This window comes from Oncorhynchus keta, unplaced genomic scaffold (assembly GCF_023373465.1).
Source record: "Oncorhynchus keta strain PuntledgeMale-10-30-2019 unplaced genomic scaffold, Oket_V2 Un_scaffold_630_pilon_pilon, whole genome shotgun sequence".
Taxonomy (NCBI): domain Eukaryota; kingdom Metazoa; phylum Chordata; class Actinopteri; order Salmoniformes; family Salmonidae; genus Oncorhynchus; species Oncorhynchus keta.
Window position 1 is genome coordinate 295,236 of NW_026290978.1, and position 18,876 is coordinate 314,111.

The 18,876-nt window shown below is 49.7% G+C and overlaps 1 protein-coding gene across 11 annotated transcripts in view; it reads right to left on the reverse strand.

Moving 5' to 3' along the window:
• The window catches only part of chchd3a (coiled-coil-helix-coiled-coil-helix domain containing 3a), a 297,090-nt gene that overhangs the window by 34,421 nt on the left and 243,793 nt on the right, over window positions 1–18,876 (reverse strand). For 6 of the 11 annotated variants that reach the window (XM_052517232.1, XM_052517237.1, XM_052517227.1 and 3 more), the window contains exon 6: window positions 16,543–16,626. The exons of the other annotated variants lie outside the window; for them this stretch is intronic. In XM_052517232.1, coding sequence (XP_052373192.1) covers window positions 16,543–16,626 — 84 coding nt within the window. The remainder of the gene's footprint in view (window positions 1–16,542; window positions 16,627–18,876) is intronic. 11 annotated transcript variants of the gene reach the window in all.

Below are 18,876 nucleotides of genomic sequence, written 5' to 3' on the forward strand. Positions count from 1 at the left end.
ACAAATTGGTGCATACACCTTAAGACATCCAGTGGAACAGCCACTTTACAATAGTGCATCTAAATCTTTTAGGGGGTGAGAAGGATTACTTACCCTATCCTAGGTATTCCTTGAAGAGGTGGGGTTTCAGGTGTCTCCGGAAGGTGGTGATTGACTCCGCTGTCCTGGCGTCGTGAGGGAGTTTGTTCCACCATTGGGGGCCAGAGCAGCGAACAGTTTTGACTGGGCTGAGCGGGAACTGTACTTCCTCAGTGGTAGGGAGGCGAGCAGGCCAGAGGTGGATGAACGCAGTGCCCTTGTTTGGGTGTAGGGCCTGATCAGAGCCTGGAGGTACTGAGGTGCCATTCCCCTCACAGCTCCGTAGGCAAGCACCATGGTCTTGTAGCGGATGCGAGCTTCAACTGGAAGCCAGTGGAGAGCGGAGGAGCGGGGTGACGTGAGAGAACTTGGGAAGGTTGAACACCAGACGGGCTGCGGCGTTCTGGATGAGTTGTAGGGGTTTAATGGCACAGGCAGGGAGCCCAGCCAACAGCGAGTTGCAGTAATCAAGACGGGAGATGACAAGTGCCTGGATTAGGACCTGCGCCGCTTCCTGTGTGAGGCAGGGTCGTACTCTGCGGATGTTGTAGAGCATGAACCTACAGGAACGGGACACCGCCTTGATGTTAGTTGAGAACGACAGGGTGTTGTCCAGGATCACGCCAAGGTTCTTAGCGCTCTGGGAGGAGGACACAATGGAGTTGTCAACCGTGATGGCGAGATCATGGAACGGGCAGTCCTTCCCCGGGAGGAAGAGGAGCTCCGTCTTGCTGAGGTTCAGCTTGAGGTGGTGATCCGTCATCCACACTGATATGTCTGCCAGACATGCAGAGATGCGATTCGCCACCTGGTCATCAGAAGGGGGAAAGGAGAAGATTAATTGTGTGTCGTCTGCATAGCAATGATAGGAGAGACCATGTGAGGTTATGACAGAGCCAAGTGACTTGGTGTATAGCGAGAATAAGAGAGGGCCTAGAGCAGAGCCCTGGGGACACCAGTGGTGAGAGCGTGTGGTGAGGAGACAGATTCTCGCCACGCCACCTGGTAGGAGCGACCTGTCAGGTAGGACGCAACCAAGCGTGGGCCGCGCCGGAGATGCCCAACTCGGAGAGGGTGGAGAGGAGGATCTGATGGTTCACAGTATCGAAGGCAGCCGATAGGTCTAGAAGGATGAGAGCAGAGGAGAGAGAGTTAGCTTTAGCAGTGCGGAGCGCCTCCGTGATACAGAGAAGAGCAGTCTCAGTTGAATGACTAGTCTTGAAACCTGACTGATTTGGATCAAGAAGGTCATTCTGAGAGAGATAGCGGTAGAGCTGGCCAAGGACGGCACGCTCAAGAGTTTTGGAGAGAAAAGAGAGAAGGGATACTGGTCTGTAGTTGTTGACGTCAGAGGGATCGAGTGTAGGTTTTTTCAGAAGGGTGCAACTCTCGCTCTCTTGAAGACGGAAGGGACGTAGCCAGCGGTCAGGGATGAGTTGATGAGCGAGGTGAGGTAAGGGAGAAGGTCTCCGGAAATGGTCTGGAGAAGAGAGGAGGGGATAGGGTCAAGCGGGCAGGTTGTTGGGCGGCCGGCCGTCACAAGACGCGAGATTTCATCTGGAGAGAGAGGGGAGAAAGAGGTCAGAGCATAGGGTAGGGCAGTGTGAGCAGAACCAGCGGTGTCGTTAGACTTAGCAAACGAGGATCGGATGTCGTCGACCTTCTTTTCAAAATGGTTGACGAAGTCATCTGCAGAGAGGGAGGAGGGGGGATTCAGGAGGGAGGAGAAGGTGGCAAAGAGCTTCCTAGGGTTAGAGGCAGATGCTTGGAATTTAGAATGGTAGAAAGTGGCTTTAGCAGCAGAGACAGAGGAGGAAAATGTAGAAAGGAGGGAGTGAAAGGATGCCAGGTCCGCAGGGAGGCGAGTTTTCCTCCATTTCCGCTCGGCTGCCCGGAGCCCTGTTCTGTGAGCTCGCAATGAGTCGTCTAGCCACGGAGCGGGGGGAGGACCGAGCCGGCCTGGAGGATAGGGGACATAGAGAGTCAAAGGATGCAGAAAGGGAGGAGAGGAGGGTTGAGGAGGCAGAATCAGGAGATTGGAGAAGGTTTGAGCAGAGGGAAGAGATGATAGGATGGAAGAGGAGAGAGTAGCGGGGGGAGAGAGAGCGAAGGTTGGGACGGCGCGATACCATCCGAGTAGGGGCAGCGTGGGAAGTGTTGGATGAGAGCGAGAGGGAAAAGGATACAAGGTAGTGGTCGGAGACTTGGAGGAGTTGCAATGAGGTTAGTGGAAGAACAGCATCTAGTAAAGATGAGGTCAAGCGTATTGCCTGCCTTGTGAGTAGGGGGGAAGGTGAGAGGGTGAGGTCAAAAGAGGAGAGGAGTGGAAAGAAGGAGGTAGAGAGGAATGAGTCAAAGGTAGACGTGGGGAGGTTAAAGTCGCCCAGAACTGTGAGAGGTGAGCCGTCCTCAGGAAAGGAGCTTATCAAGGCATCAAGCTCATTGATGAACTCTCCGAGGGAACCTGGAGGGCGATAAATGATAAGGATGTTAAGCTTGAAAGGGCTGGTAACTGTGACAGCATGGAATTCAAAGGAGGCGATAGACAGATGGGTAAGGGAGAAAGAGAGAAAGACCACTTGGGAGAGATGAGGATCCGGTGCCACCACCCCGCTGACCAGAAGCTCTCGGGGTGTGTGAGAACACGTGGGCGGACGAGAGAGAGCAGTAGGAGTAGCAGTGTTATCTGTGGTGATCCATGTTTCCGTCAGTGCCAAGAAGTCGAGGGACTGGAGGGAGGCATAGGCTGAGATGAACTCTGCCTTGTTGGCCGCAGATCGGCAGTTCCAGAGGCTACCGGAGACCTGGAACTCCACGTGGGTCGTACGCGCTGGGACCACCAGATTAGGTGGCCGCGGCCACGCGGTGTGGGAGCGTTTGTATGGTCTGTGCAGAGAGGAGAGAACAGGGATAGACAGACACATAGTTGACAGGCTACAGAAGAGGCTACGCTAATGCAAGGAGATTGGAATGACAAGTGGACTACACGTCTCGAATGTTCAGAAAGTTTTTACGTAGCAAGAATCTTAGTGACTAGAATGATTAAAATGATACAGTACTGCTGAAGTAGGCTAGCTGGCAGTAGCTGCGTTGTTGACACTACACTAATCAAGTCGTTCCGTTGAGTGTAATAGTTTCTACAGTGCTACTATTCGGGGCTAGCTGGCTAGCTAGCAGTGTTGTTTACGTTACGTTGCGTTAAAAGAACGACAATAGCTGGCTAGCTAACCTAGAAAATCGCTCTAGACTACACAATTATCTTTGATACAAGGACGGCTATGTAGCTAGCTATGTAGCTAGCTACGATCAAACAAATCAAACCGTTGTACTGTAATGAAATGAAATGAAAATGTGATACTACCTGTGAATGCGACCGGGTTGTTGAATACTATTCAGTAGACGTTGGCTAGCTGTTAGCTGTTAGCTGTTGGCTAGCTAGCAGAGTCTCCTACGTTAAGGACAACAAATAGCTGGCTAGCGAACCTCGGTAAATTAAGATAATCACTCCAAGACTACACACTCTAACTACACAATTATCTTGGAAACAAAGACAGCTATGTAGCTAGCTAACACTAAACTAATCAAGTCGTTCAGTTGAGTGAATAGCACTACAGTGATGCTAATCTGTGGGCGTTTGCTAGCGTATGCTAGCTGCTGGGCGAATAGCAGTGAAGGCCACGTTAGGGCGACGAAATACGATAATTATGCAATTATCTCTGATACAAGGACGGCTATGTAGCTAGCTAAGAAGAAATTGCTAAGATTAGACAAATCAACCGTTGTACTATAATGAAATGTAATGAAAAAGTTATACAACCTGCGGAGCGAAGTGCGATGCGACCGCTCGCTCCAACCCGGATGACCTTGTCAGCTGGGGATTCTTGCAACCTTTCAGTTACTGGCCCAACACTCTAACCACTAGGCTACCTGCTGGTTACTGCCCCAACACTCTAACCACTAGGCTACCTGCTGGTTACTGGCCCAACACTCTAACCACTAGGCTACCTGCTGGTTACTGCCCCAACACTCTAACCACTAGGCTACCTGCTGGTTACTGCCCCAACACTCTAACCACTAGGCTACCTGCTGGTTACTGGCCCAACACTCTAACCACTAGGCTACCTGCTGGTTACTGCCCCAACACTCTAACCACTAGGCTACCTGCTGGTTACTGCCCCAGCACTCTAACCACTAGGCTACCTGCTGGTTACTGCCCCAACACCAACTACTAGGCAACCTGCCTCCAACCACTAGGCAACCTACCTCCAACCACTAGGCAACCTGCCTCCAACCACTAGGCAACCTGCCTCCAACCACTAGGCAACCTGCCTCCAACCACTAGGCAACCTGCCTCCAACCACTAGGAAACCTGCCTCCAACCACTAGGAAACCTGCCTCCAACCACTAGGAAACCTGCCTCCAACCACTAGGAAACCTGCCTCCAACCACTAGGAAACCTGCCTCCAACCACTAGAAACCTGCCTCCAACCACTAGGCAACCTGCCTCCAACCACTAGGAAACCTGCCTCCAACCACTAGGAAACCTGCCTCCAACCACTAGGCAACCTGCCTCCAACCACTAGGCAACCTGCCTCCAACCACTAGGCAACCTGCCTCCAACCACTAGGCAACCTGCCTCCAACCACTAGGCAACCTGCCTCCAACCACTAGGCAACCTGCCTCTAACCACTAGGCAACCTGCCTCTAACCACTAGGCTACCTGCTGGTTACTGGCCCAACACTAACCACTGCCCCGTCCAACCACCTCTCCCTTTACTGACGCCCCGTCCAACCATCTCTCCATTTACTGACGCCCCGTCCAACCATCTCTCCATTTACTGACGCCCCGTCCAACCATCTCTCCATTTACTGACGCCCCGTCCAACCACCTCTCCTTTACTGACGCCCCGTCCAACCACCTCTCCCTTTACTGACGCCCCGGCCAACCACCTCTCCCTTTACTGACGCCCCGGCCAACCACCTCTCCCTTTACTGACGCCCCGGCCAACCACCTCTCCCTTTACTGACGCCCCGGCCAACCACCTCTCCCTTTACTGACGCCCCGGCCAACCACCTCTCCCTTTACCGACGCCCCGGCCAACCACCTCTCCCTTTACCGACGCCCCGGCCAACCACCTCTCCCTTTACCGACGCCCCGGCCAACCACCTCTCCCTTTACCGACGCCCCGTCCAACCACCTCTCCCTTTACCGACGCCCCGTCCAACCACCTCTCCCTTTACTGACGCCCCGTCCAACCACCTCTCCCTTTACCGACGCCCAACCATCTCTCCATTTACTGACGCCCCGGCCAACCACCTCTCCCTTTACCGACGCCCCGTCCAACCACCTCTCCCTTTACCGACGCCCCGTCCAACCATCTCTCCATTTACTAGCAAATCTTACAATTAAAGTAACCAACTGAGTTGTGTCAGACCGGCTAAGAGTTCAATGTGAATGGCATGACTAGAACTTAACCAGTGTGTTTGAGATTTAACCAACGTTTGCGCAGACTATCCAGTCAGGGAACCATCAGTGGCAGTTTCCTCAATGTCACTGACATTAAGACTAGGATTTAACCCGTGTGTTTGTCTGTGTGTGCGTAACAGCGGTTGCTAGAATGTGGTGTTGGTCTCTGTGTTGAATACTAAGTGACTAATAATAATAATAATAATAATAACTAAATAAATCACAGCGCTGCCACTAATCAGAACCCTAATCCATCAGGAAGCACAAACGGCCAGTGATTGCAGGGCCAGCGGGTGCACACACACACACACACACACACACACACACACACACACACACACACACACACACACGCATACAGAAAAAAAGCACCTACACGCCTACAGCCTGTGCAGGGAGACAGAGTGGGAGACAGAGTAGCAGACAGTGTAATTTGTGAGGCTGTTGTGTGTGATTAACGAGTGGGGCTCAAATTGTGATTTCCTGCTGTCCTCCTAACTGATTTAGAGTGCAGCAGAGCCCCTCAATCAGTAGGAACGATAGGACCTGACCACCCTCGGGTTGATTTGGGTGCAACACTTCACCAACCCCAAAATCTACTATTTTGGGAGAAAAATACTTCTATTATGATTCAGGGCCAATTGGGCTTGATTGGTGTCACACTAAACAGAAATAAGCAGTCTATTTTAGAATAGCCTGCTTCTCGTGGTTTCTAAGCTATAAATCGGTCCTTTTTGGTCTGCAAAACAGACTTCCTGGACTGTTCACAGAGCACCCTCATCCTTTTGATTTCTAGTTTACATGCCTGGGAACATCTTGGTCATGCTTTACCTTGTCTGGTGGTAAATAAGGTTTCTTCCTAGGTTTTGGCCTTTCTGAGGGGTGTCAGAGACAAATGAAGCTGTCAAAGGGCTATATAAATAAATTTGATTTGATTTGATTTATCCTTTGGCTATTTAATGCCTGGGAGACTTTACCTTGTCTGGTGATACAGAGACAAAGGATATTATGGCTAATGCACTCGGGTGATAAGAGTAAGGACAGAACTGGCGTGTCCAATTAAAAAGCCTTCTCCAACATTTTTAATGAGCAAAACAAAAGCGCTTGGTTAATGGCTATCTGTTCCCTGGCAGGGAGGCGAGGGGAAGACCCCGCTGCGTTGGACGGCCCAGCGGCTTGTTACTAAAGGAATGACTCGAGGGAGCGCCACCATATAAATCCCTGAGACTGGCCAACATGGGGACTGACATGGGGAAACAGGAGGACGGCGGCCTGGTGAGTCCATCCCTCTAACATCCTAGGGACGGCGGGAGGCACCGCGGAGACATGATAGACGGCTAGCTCTGCTACGGTGAATTAAGGACTCAGAGCGTCACCGTCAGCCGCTGTAACGCCGTCAGCCGCTGTAACGCCGTCAGCCGCGCTGTAACGCGTCAGCCGCTGTAACGCCGTCGCCTCACGCCGCTAGCCTCTGTAACGTCGTCAGCCTCTGTAACGCCGTCAGCCTCTGTAACGCCGTCAGCCTCTGTAACGCGCCAGCCTCAGCGTTGCTTCTGTAACGCCGTTTTCTGTAACGCCGTCAGCCTCTGTAAAGCACATTTGATTGGTCAGCCTCTGTAACACTGTCAGCCTCTGTAACGCATCGTCAGCCTCTGTAACATCAGCCTCTGTAACGGAAGCCTCTGTAACGCCCGATCAGCAGCTGTAACGCCGTCAGCCTCTGTAACGCCGTCAGCCTCTGTAACGCCAGTCTGTAACGCAGCCTCTGTAACGCGACTACAATCAGCCTCACAGCCTCTGTAACGCGTCAGTCTGTAACGCCGTCAGCCTCTGTAACGCCGTCAGCCTCTAACAGCCTCTGTAACGCCGTCAGCCTCTGTAAGCGTCAGCCTCTGTAACGCCGTCCTATCTGCTGTAACGCCGTCAGCCTCTGTAACGCCGTAATTAAGCCTCTGTAACGCCGTCCCAGCCTCTGTAACACGTCAGCCACCTGTAACGCCGTCAGCCTCTGTAACGCCACCAGCCTCTGTAAGGACCTGCCTCTGTAACGCCTCCGCCTCTGTAACAGTCCCCCCTCTGTAACGCCGTCAGCCGTAACGCCGTCAGCCTCTGTAACGCCATCAGCCTCTGTAACGCCGTCAGCTGTAACGTGATCTTGTTCAGCCGCTTAACGTCCTGGCCTCTGTGATCTTGTTGACTTGACCTCTTAACGCGTCAGCCCGCTGTAACGACGCGGTCAGGTACGCGTCCTGGCCTATAACTTTTCTTAGCCACGTGCTTCTACATCTGCTTTGCTTGCTGCTTGGGATTTTGACAGGGTTTCTGTATAAGCACATTTGATTGGCTGACATTTGACCGGTTGTTACACTGTTAGCCATTTCACATCAAAAGGGACACATCAGGGACATGTGTATGGAAGTTGGCTCCCAGGTTGATCTGAATGCAGAACTTTTCTATGCCAGGTTAGGCCCTTTGCATGTGTGTGTAGGCATGCATGTGTTAGACTACAATACTTGTATCTCTGTTGACTTGAGGGTTAAGTGTGTGTGTGTGTACTGTGTGTGTGTGTGTGTGTGTGTGTGTGAGAGAGAGAGAGAGAAAGAGAGAGATTGGGGACAGCTCCTGCTGCGTCGTCCTATCTGCTGATAATGCAACGGTAATTAAATGAGAGAGAAAGGAGAGCGAGAGAAACACACACACACACACACACACACACACACACACACACACACACACACCTGGCTCCCGCTGCTACACACCGTGACTGAAGGACCTGACTGATAATGTCCTCACTGCACTTCTACTGCAGTCCCCCAATAATGTCACTTCTCTCACTGTGACATATGGCTGCCAACACCCCATCAGCTGGAGCTGGCCTACTGTGTGATCTTGTTGACCTGACCGGTTAAGGGAACGTCCTGGCCTACTGTGTGATCTTGTTGACTTGACCAGACCAGGAACGTTAAGTGATCGGAGACCGCCCTGGACCAGACCAGCCAACGGACCAGACCATCTGGACCAGACCAGCCAACGGACCAGACCAGCCAGACCAGCCAACGGACCAGACCAGCCAACGGACCAGACCAGCCAACGTTTAAGACCACACCACCGATTCCAGCAGGTAACACATCTAGTTGCTCTGTTGTCGTTCGTTACACATACATTTTAGAAGTCCTTTCAATCATTTGGTCTAGTCTTTCCACTGCCTGAGTCAGACTCACAGAAGGCGTCGTTGAAAGGTAAAAGACACATTGTCATGCCACAACTGCTGATGCTTCTGCTCCCAGGTAGACAAAGTATTGATCAGGCGGTGAATAGGAGCTATTACTGAGACTAAACACTCCATCTCTGTATCTCTTTCATACAGGAGTTTTACTTTACTTCAAGGACTGTGAGGTGGCAATTGTAACGGTGATTGTCCCCCCAACGCGGGGAGAGAGGAAAATCCAATTCCATCAATAGACATGGACTAGAGCGAGCAAAAGAGATGAAAATGAAGAAGAAAAACGTGAGATGAGCAAGAGAGAGACAAAGAAAAAGGAATAAGAGGCTCATTCTCAACACGGGGAACTGAAAAACAGGGAAAGACAAAGAGGAAAAAAAACAGAGTGCAGATTGTTAAATATGAGATTGTTTTACAGCAGATATTGAGTGAAAATGTAATCTATATATATATTGTTTTCAGAGTCAATTTGGCCGCTGTGGCCAATGAGCACAGCCATGGTGCGCTGAGCTGTCCAGGCCCTGGTGATGGCCTGTCACTAGGAACCCTCTGATGAATGGCTGTGTTGAATTGAAAGAGACATGTAATATATATCAGACTTTTATTCTCTCTGTGTGCGTTTGGTTCGGAGGGTGTGTGTGTGTACGGGAGAGAGAGAGAGAGGGAGAGAGAGAGAGATGTTGTGAGGAGAAGAGAGAGCGAGAGAGAGAGAGAGAGAGAGAGAGAGAGAGGGGACTAAAGGTTATGACAGAAGAATATGAGCGAGTGACAGAGACAGCAGGAGAGAGGGAGATGAAAGAGGTAGGAGACCAAGACAGAGATGGGAAAGGAAGAATAGAGAGGCTGTTAAGAAGATTCTAACCAACAGCAACTCCAGCCGTTTCCCTGAGCGATTCACAGCAAGACAACATGCAATACGCCCGCCATTGATCCACAAGTCACACACAGAATAACACAAACTCTCATAACGACACACACACAAACACATAATACACTCACCTTTGTTTTCCTGACAGTTCTAGTCTAGTGTGCCACCATTTCAATGACTTTGAAATAAAAGACCACCCAATGAAGCTATCCAATAAATGACCCAAAACAAGCATGTATGCTGCTTGTGGAGTGCCTTCAGGAAGTATTCACACACCTTGACTTGTGTTTGACTTGACAACATTCTGTTGTGTTACAGCCCGAATTTAAAAAAGATTCAATTGAGATTTTTTCCCCCTCACAGTACCCCATAATATCAAAGTAGAAACATGCATTTTATTTATTTTATTATAAATGTTATTTGTAAAAGGTGTAATGTCTTGAGTCAATAAATATTCAACGCCTTTGTTTTGGCAAACCTAAATAAGTTCAGGAGTAAACATTTGCTGCCTAACAAGTCACATAATAAGTTGCATGGAACCGTATTCAGGCAGCCGTGCGCGTTGCAAAAACAGTGTTGAACATAATAGTTTGAATGACTTCTCGTTTGTTGTTTTTGTACCTCAGTTGAGCAGTGAATTTCAAACACAGATTCAACCACAAACAACAGGAGGTTTTCCAATGCCTCACAAATAAAGGCACCTATTGGTAGATGGGTTAAAAAGAAAGAATAATAATCAGACATTGAATATCCCTTTGAGCACGGTGAGGTTATTAATTACACTTTGGATGGTGTATCAGTACACCCTTCAGGAAAGGAAGGAATACCGCTCAGGGATTTCACCAGGAAAGCTAATGGTGGCTTTAAAACAGTTAAACGACTGTGATAGGAGAAAACTGAGGATGGGTCAACAACAGTGTATTTACTCCACAATACCTAAATGAGAGTGAAAAGAAGGCAGCCTGTACAGAATAGAAATACTCCAAAACATGCACCCTGTTTGCAATAAGGCACTAAAGTAAAACTAAAGAAATTAACTTTATATGTGCTGAATACAAAGTGTTACGTTTGAGGCAAATCCAACACATCACTGAGCACCACTCTTCATATTTTCAAGCATGGTGGTGACTGCTTCATATTATGGGTATGCTCGTCATCGGCAAGAACTAGGGAGTTTTCCACCAGACACTGGGAGACAAATTCACCTTTCAGCAGGACAATAACCTAAAACACAAGGCCGAATATACACTGGAGTTACTTACCAAGACGACATTGAATGTTCCTGAGTGGCCTAGTTACAGTTGTAGCTTAAACCAGCTTGAAAATCTATGGCAAGACATGAACATGGCTCAGCTGGTAGAGCATGGCACTGACAAGGCCAGCTGTGGGTTTGATTCCCACGGGGGACCAGTATGAAAAAGGAAGGAAATGTCTGCACTCACTACTGTAAGTCTCTCAGGGACAGACTGTCTGCTAAAATGACTCAAATCAACAACTAACTTGACAGAGCTTCAAGAATGTTTTAAAGAATACATGTGTAAATATTGTACAATCAAGGTGTGCAAAGCTCTTTGACATACCCAGCAAGACTCACAGCTGTAATCACTGCCAAAGGTGATGCTAACATGCATTGACTCAGTGGGTTGAGTACTTATCTAATGAAGATGGTGTTTCATTTTTCATAAATGTTTTACAAATGTTAGAATTATTCTTCCACTTCGACATTGCAGAGTATTTTTTGTAAAATGTTGAAAAGAAAATGACAATTTTATCCCAATTTCAAACCACACAACATAATAAGTCAAGGAGTGAGAATACTTTCTGAAGGCTCTGTATGTGACAGGTCTGTGAAATGGAAGCAAGCATTTGGGGCCGGTGGCATTGATCATATTTATACCGTTCTATAAATGTATAGGACTGAAACTCACTGGTGTTCAGCACATCCAGTCCCCTGTCCCCTCTTCTCCCTCCAGTCCCCTGTCCCCTCTTCTCCCTCCAGTCCCCTGTCCCCTCTTCTCCCTCCAGCCCCCTGTCCCCTCTTCTCCCTCCAGTCCCCTGTCCCCTCTTCTCCCTCCAGTCCCCTGTCCCCTCTTCTCCCTCCTGTCCCCTGTCCCCTCTTCTCCCTCCAGTCCCCTCTTCTCCCTCCAGTCCCCTCTTCTCCCTCCAGTCCCCTGTCCCCTCTTCTCCCTCCAGCCCCCTCTTCTCCCTCCAGTCCCCTGTCCCCTCTTCTCCCGCCAGCCCCCTGTCCCCTCTTCTCCCGCCAGCCCCCTGTCCCCTCTTCTCCCTCCAGTCCCCTGTCCCCCTCCTCCCCCAGTCCCCTCTTCTCCCTCCAGCCCCCTGTCCCCTCTTCTCCTCCAGCCCCCCCCCCTCCAGCCCCCTCTTCTCCCTCCCCCTTCTGTCCTGTCCCCTCTTCTCCCTCCAGCCCCCCCCTCTTCTCCCTCCAGCCCCCAGTCCCCTCTTCCCCTCCAGCCCCCTGTCCCCTCTTCTCCCTCCAGCCCCCTCTTCTCCCTCCAGTCTTCCCTCCCCCCTCTTCTCCCTCCAGTCCCCTGTCCCCTCTTCTCCCTCCAGCCCCCTGTCCCCTCTTCTCTCCCTCCAGCCCCCCCCCTTTAACTCCCTTTATCCCTCCCTCCCTCTCGCTCAACCCTATATCCACCCTCTCCCTACCTCTCTTTTCCCCTCTCTCCCCCTCATCCCTCTCTCTGTCTCCCTCTCCTCATGATGTGTGAAGGTGATTTGTTGTCACAGCGTGGGGATATTGAGCTGGGACCATATAGCTGATGCATGACCACCTGTCGGGTCAATAAGAGCTTACGTTAGTAGTAGCACTAGACTCAGATCAGTTCTATGATGACAGCTCCCACTGGATCCACACACAGCAGCATGGCACCAACTGTTCTCCAGTCAGCTGGATTTATCCTGACTTTCATCAACTCATCTCTGCTCATGTCTTCGTGCCATCAGCATTGCAGCCTTTACTGTGTACTAGTCTTGTAGTAATCTAACAACCAATCTAACCAACATTATTACAATGTTTTCAAACATTGTACCAGATAAGGAAAGTCCACAGTGGCCTTAAAATAAAGCTAAAACCAATTCTTCTGTAGTCACTGTGAGAAAATGTCTTCCCCCCTAAGTTTAATTCTGTTTTCTCTTATTCCTACGAGTATCATCACATGGACATGGGCCTATAGTATATCTAACTACAGGTTTATTATGTTTTTACTATAGTATTTCTAACTAGTGGTTTATTATTCTGTTACTATAGTATTTCTAACTAGTGGTTTATTATGTTGTTACTATAGTATTTCTAACTAGTGGTTTATTATGTTGTTACTATAGTATTTCTAACTAGTGGTTTATTATGTTGTTACTATAGTATTTCTAACTAGTGGTTTATTATGTTGTTACTATAGTATTTCTAACTAGTGGTTTATTATTCTGTTACTATAGTATTTCTAACTAGTGGTTTATTATGTTGTTACTATAGTATTTCTAACTAGTGGTTTATTATGTTGATACTATAGTATTTCTAACTAGTGGTTTATTATGTTGTTACTATAGTATTTCTAACTAGTGGTGTATTATTCTGTTACTATAGTATTTCTAACTAGTGGTTTATTATGTTGTTACTATAGTATTTCTAACTAGTGGTTTATTATGTTGTTGCTATAGTATTTCTAACGAGTGGTGTATTATTCTGTTGCTACAGTGTTTCCAAGGGAGAGAGAGTTTGCAGGTGAAAAGTGTTGATATTGATCTGCTATTCTTTTTTAATGATTTATTGATGACCAGACTTGTCAAGCGTCATTAAATAAGACCTCTCCACTTCACTTCTTCACAGAGACACTACCATACTCCAAGTAACTGTCAACTGTCCCAACTGTCCATCGGACCAGGATTTGTCATATGTACGTGATGCAACCAGGAACAACACCTGGCTCTAGCATTTGGTAAACAAATAGTTTGACCACCAACTCCTTTAGGGTCGTCTTTGGCTGCTGTGAAGGTGATGGTACATCCAAATTGTTGCTCTATTCTTTCCCAGCTTGAAGAGATGTCTTATGGAGTTGAGTGAGCTTGTCGGTAGGGAGGCAAATCTTTTAGCAGACAAAGTGTTTGACCCCGGTTCCCACCACTACGATGCAGATTGTGTGTGTGTGTGCATGCATGGGTGGGCTTTCTTATTCATTAGAGTGCATATCTTACTTATTCCACTATGACATTGTACAGAAGGAGACAAACCGGTTGGACCCCTATTCCCCTCAAAGACACTAACCCAACTGGGAAAAGTGTGAAGAATAATTGTCAGATTGCTTTGTATAAGTTTGTCCCCTAAAATGTAAGTATTAAACCTCTCCTCCCTATCTAGAGGGGACAACACATTGGGAAACAGCTTGGGGGTGTCAGTTTAAGTGGACTAAACAAGGTATTTGACCCCTCGTACCCTCCCTAGGGGACATATCTGACTGAGAACAGCAGCATGGTCTGTCTGTACGGGCCAGATCTCACACTGTGTGTACGGTGTGTCTCTCTCTCTCTGTGTGTGTGTGATTTGACCTCTCATCTTTAGCAGGAGGGGAAAAAAAGAGTGCAAGAGATCACACTGGCAGCAGCGTGAGGTTTCCACTTGGAGGATGGATACCAAGGCCAGTTTGACAGCAGTGGCAGAGAGAAAGGGAGAGAAAGTGTTAAGATGTTTCCCCTCATCTTTAGTCTGATAACACCATAGGGGCTTATGGTGTAGAGCGAGAAGGGGGAGGGAGCGAGGGGAGCGAGGGGGGAGGGAGCGAGGGAGGAATCGAGGGTGTGAGGGAGCGAGCGAGGAGGGAGGGAGGGAGAGAGAGAGGGGGAGGGAGCGAGGGAGGGGGAGCGAGCGAGCGGAAGCGAGGAGGGAGGGAGCGAGGAGGGAGGGGGGAGCGAGGAGGGAGGGAGCGAGGAAGCGAGGAGGGAGGGAGCGAGGAAGTGAGGAGGGAGGGAGCGAGGAAGCGAGGAGGGAGGGAGCGAGGAAGCGAGGAGGGAGGGAGCGAGGAAGCGAGGAGGGAGGGAGCGAGGAAGCGAGGAGGGAGGGAGCGAGGAAGCGAGGAGGGAGGGAGCGAGGAGGGAGGGAGCGAGGACGCAGAGCTGCAGAGAAAACTGTTTTTCTATCAAAAGTTCCCTCAGGCAGCAGAGATGGTGTGATGCAGACTCCGTATGGAGTCTGTGTGTTACAGTGTAAGGCTGAGTGGAGTGAAACAAGCTGTTTTAAGTAGGATGTATGCTGATGAGATATAATGTGCTGCGTAGTGGGCTGTATAGAGCCCTACTGGATAATGTGCTGCGTAGTGGGCTGTATAGAGCCCTACTGGATAATGTGCTGCGTAGTGGGCTGTATAGAGCCCTACCGGATAATGTGCTGCGTAGTGGGCTGTATAGAGCACTACTGGATAATGTGCTGTGTAGTGGGCTGTATAGAGCACTACTGGATAATGTGCTGTGTAGTGGGCTGTATAGAGCACTACTGGATAATGTGCTGCGTAGTGGGCTGTATAGAGCACTACTGGATAATGTGCTGTGTAGTGGGCTGTATAGAGCACTACTGGATAATGTGCTGTGTAGTGGGCTGTATAGAGCACTACTGGATAATGTGCTGCGTAGTGGGCTGTATAGAGCCCTACTGGATAATGTGCTGCGTAGTGGGCTGTATAGAGCCCTACTGGATAATGTGCTGCGTAGTGGGCTGTATAGAGCACTACTGGATAATGTGCTGCGTAGTGGGCTGTATAGAGCACTACTGGATAATGTGCTGCGTAGTGGGCTGTATAGAGCCCTACTGGATAATGTGCTGCGTAGTGGGCTGTATAGAGCCCTACTGGACAATGTGCTGCGTAGTGGGCTGTATAGAGCACTACTGGATAATGTGCTGTGTAGTGGGCTGTATAGAGCCCTACTGGATAATGTGCTGTGTAGTGGGCTGTATAGAGCCCTACTGGATAATTTGCTGCGTAGTGGGCTGTATAGAGCACTACTGGATAATGTGCTGCGTAGTGGGCTGTATAGAGCACTACTGGATAATGTGCTGCGTAGTGGGCTGTATAGAGCCCTACTGGATAATGTGCTGCGTAGTGGGCTGTATAGAGCACTACTGGATAATGTGCTGCGTAGTGGGCTGTATAGAGCCCTACTGGATAATGTGCTGCGTAGTGGGCTGTATAGAGCACTACTGGATAATGTGCTGCGTAGTAGACTGTATAGAGCACTACTGGATAATTTGCTGCGTAGTGGGCTGTATAGAGCCCTACTGGATAATGTGCTGCGTAGTGGGCTGTATAGAGCACTACTGGGCTGTAGTGGGCTGTATAGAGCACTACTGGATAATGTGCTGCGTAGTGGGCTGTATAGAGCACTACTGGATAATGTGCTGCGTAGTGGGCTGTATAGAGCACTACTGGATAATGTGCTGCGTAGTGGGCTGTATAGAGCACTACTGGATAATGTGCTGCGTAGTGGGCTGTATAGAGCACTACTGGATAATGTGCTGCGTAGTGGGCTGTATAGAGCACTACTGGATAATGTGCTGTGTAGTGGGCTGTATAGAGCACTACTGGATAATGTGCTGCGTAGTGGGCTGTATAGAGCACTACTGGATAATGTGCTGCGTAGTGGGCTGTATAGAGCACTACTGGATAATGTGCTGCGTAGTGGGCTGTATAGAGCACTACTGGATAATGTGCTGTGTAGTGGGCTGTATAGAGCCCTACTGGATAATGTGCTGCGTAGTGGGCTGTATAGAGCACTACTGGATAATGTGCTGTGTAGTGGGCTGTATAGAGCACTACTGGATAATGTGCTGTGTAGTAGGCTGTATAGAGCACTACTGGATGCTGTGTAGTGTACTAAGTAGTATGCTGGTTGATAGTGTTCCCTTACCCTGTCCTCCAGCCTGGCAACCTGTTCCCTGTAGAAGGCATCCTGTTTCTTCAGTTCCTGGTCTCTGAGCTCCAGCTGCTTGGCCTACACACACAAAAGAGAGAGGAGAGGGGAGAGAAGAGAGATCAGAGGAGAGAGGAGGAGAGAAAGGAGAGAGAGGGGAGAGAAGAGAGATCAGAGGAGAGAGGAGGAGAGAAAGGAGAGGAGAGAGAAGAGGAGGAGGAGAGAAAGGAGAGAGGGGAAAGGAGAGAGAGGGGAGAGGAGAGAGAAGAGGAGGAGGAGAGAAAGGAGAGGAGGAGAGAGAAGAGAGGACACATTACTAGAGCATTCAGTCAACCATGGACACAGAAGAGACACAGGACACACTCGGGATAACTCAGTCAACAGCAGTTACAGGGGATAGAGAACACAAAAAATGGACAACACACTTTCCATTACCAGAGCCATGAGTGGATGTGGACGTGGGGTATTGGGGCATGGGTTATTGGGAAGTGATGGGGGATGCCAAGAGACAGCCCTCTCACTCATTGCCTTCTGCTACTTTCAAGGACATCGGTATGTGTGTGTGTGCATCTGCAGAAATGTGTGTGTGTATCTGCAGAAATGTGTGCGTGTATGTAGCCACACTGCAGTCTGACAGGGGAGATAGCATCAGACCAGGACAATGGAAGGCCTGCTCTCTTTATTTATGACCCTGTGATACCAGTACTGCTCTTTTCTACAGTGACCTTCAATAAACACCCATCTGACTCCAGCTGATCTCCCCTATGATACAAGACTGTCAGCTCTGAGGAAATCAACTGCAGAGCCTACACAAGGCCCTATACACTAAACTGCCAGAGGACTAATATATATATATAAATATAAGAGAGAGAGATGGGGTGCGAGAAAGAGATGGGGTGCGAGAGAGAGAGAGATGGGGTGCGAGAGAGAGAGAGAGAGAGAGAGAGAGATGGGGTGAGAGAGAGAGATGGAGGTGATGGGGAGAGAGAGAGATGGGGTGAGAGAGAGAGAGAGATGGGGTGCGAGAGAGAGAGATGGGGTGCGAGAGAGAGAGAGATGGGGTGAGAGAGAGAGATGGGGTGCGGGAGAGAGAGAGAGAGAGAGAGATGGGGTGCGAGAGAGAGAGAGATGGGGTGCGAGAGAGAGAGATGGGGTGCGAGAGAGAGAGAGATGGGGTGCGAGAGAGAGAGATGGGGTAGAGAGAGAGAGAGAGAGATGGGGTGCGAGAGAGAGAGAGATGGGGTGCGAGAGAGAGAGAGATGGGGTGCGAGAGAGAGAGAGATGGGGTGCGAGAGAGAGAGAGAGATGGGGTGCGAGAGAGAGAGATGGGGTGCGAGAGAGATGGGGTGCGAGAGAGAGAGAGATGGGGTGCGAGAGAGAGAGAGATGGGGTGCGAGAGAGAGAGAGAGGGGGTGCGAGAGAGAGAGATGGGGTGCGAGAGAGAGAGATGGGGTGCGAGAGAGAGAGATGGGGTGCGAGAGAGAGAGATGGGGTGCGAGAGAGAGAGATGGGGTGCGAGAGAGAGAGAGGGGGTGCGAGAGAGAGAGATGGGGTGCGAGAGAGAGAGATGGGGTGCAAGAGCGAGAGATGGGGTGCGAGAGAGAGAGATGGGGTGCGAGAGAGAGAGAGAGCGCGAGAGAGAGAGAGAGATGGGGTGCGAGAGAGAGAGAGATGGGGTGCGAGAGAGAGAGAGGGGTGCGAGAGCGAGAGAGAGAGAGAGCGAGAGGCGAGAGAGAGAGAGAGAGAGAGAGCGAGAGAGAGAGAGAAAGAGAGAGAGAGAGAGAGAGCGAGAGAGAGCGAGAGAGCGAGAGAGAGCGAGAGAGAGCGAGAGAGAGCGAGAGAGAGCGAGAGAGAGCGAGAGAGAGAGAGAGAGAGAGAGAGAGAGAGAGAGAGAGAGAGAGAGAGAGAGAGAGAGAGAGAGAGCGAGAGAGAGAGAGAGAGAGAAAGAGCGAGAGAGAGAGAGAGAAAGAGAGAGCGAGAGAGAGAAAGAGAGAGCGAGAGAGAGAAAGAGCGAGCGAGCGAGCGAGCGAGAGAGAGAGCGAGCGAGAGAGAGAGAGAGAGAAAGAGCGAGAGATGGGGAGCTCAGCGCTCCAGTTTTACCTTCCGTGTAATCTCCTGGAGACAGAAAGCATTTAAAGAGAACGAGAGGAAGAGAGAAAGAAAGACAGAGCAGAGTGCTGAGAAAACGTTGAACATCTTCAAAATGACATTTCAACTGGTTAAGAATTCAAAAGCTGGGAGTGACTGACCGCCACAATGCTTTATGCTTGAGCAAACACAAACTCATGTTTACTCACTCGCTCACCATCTTTCACACATAGATGTAGGATC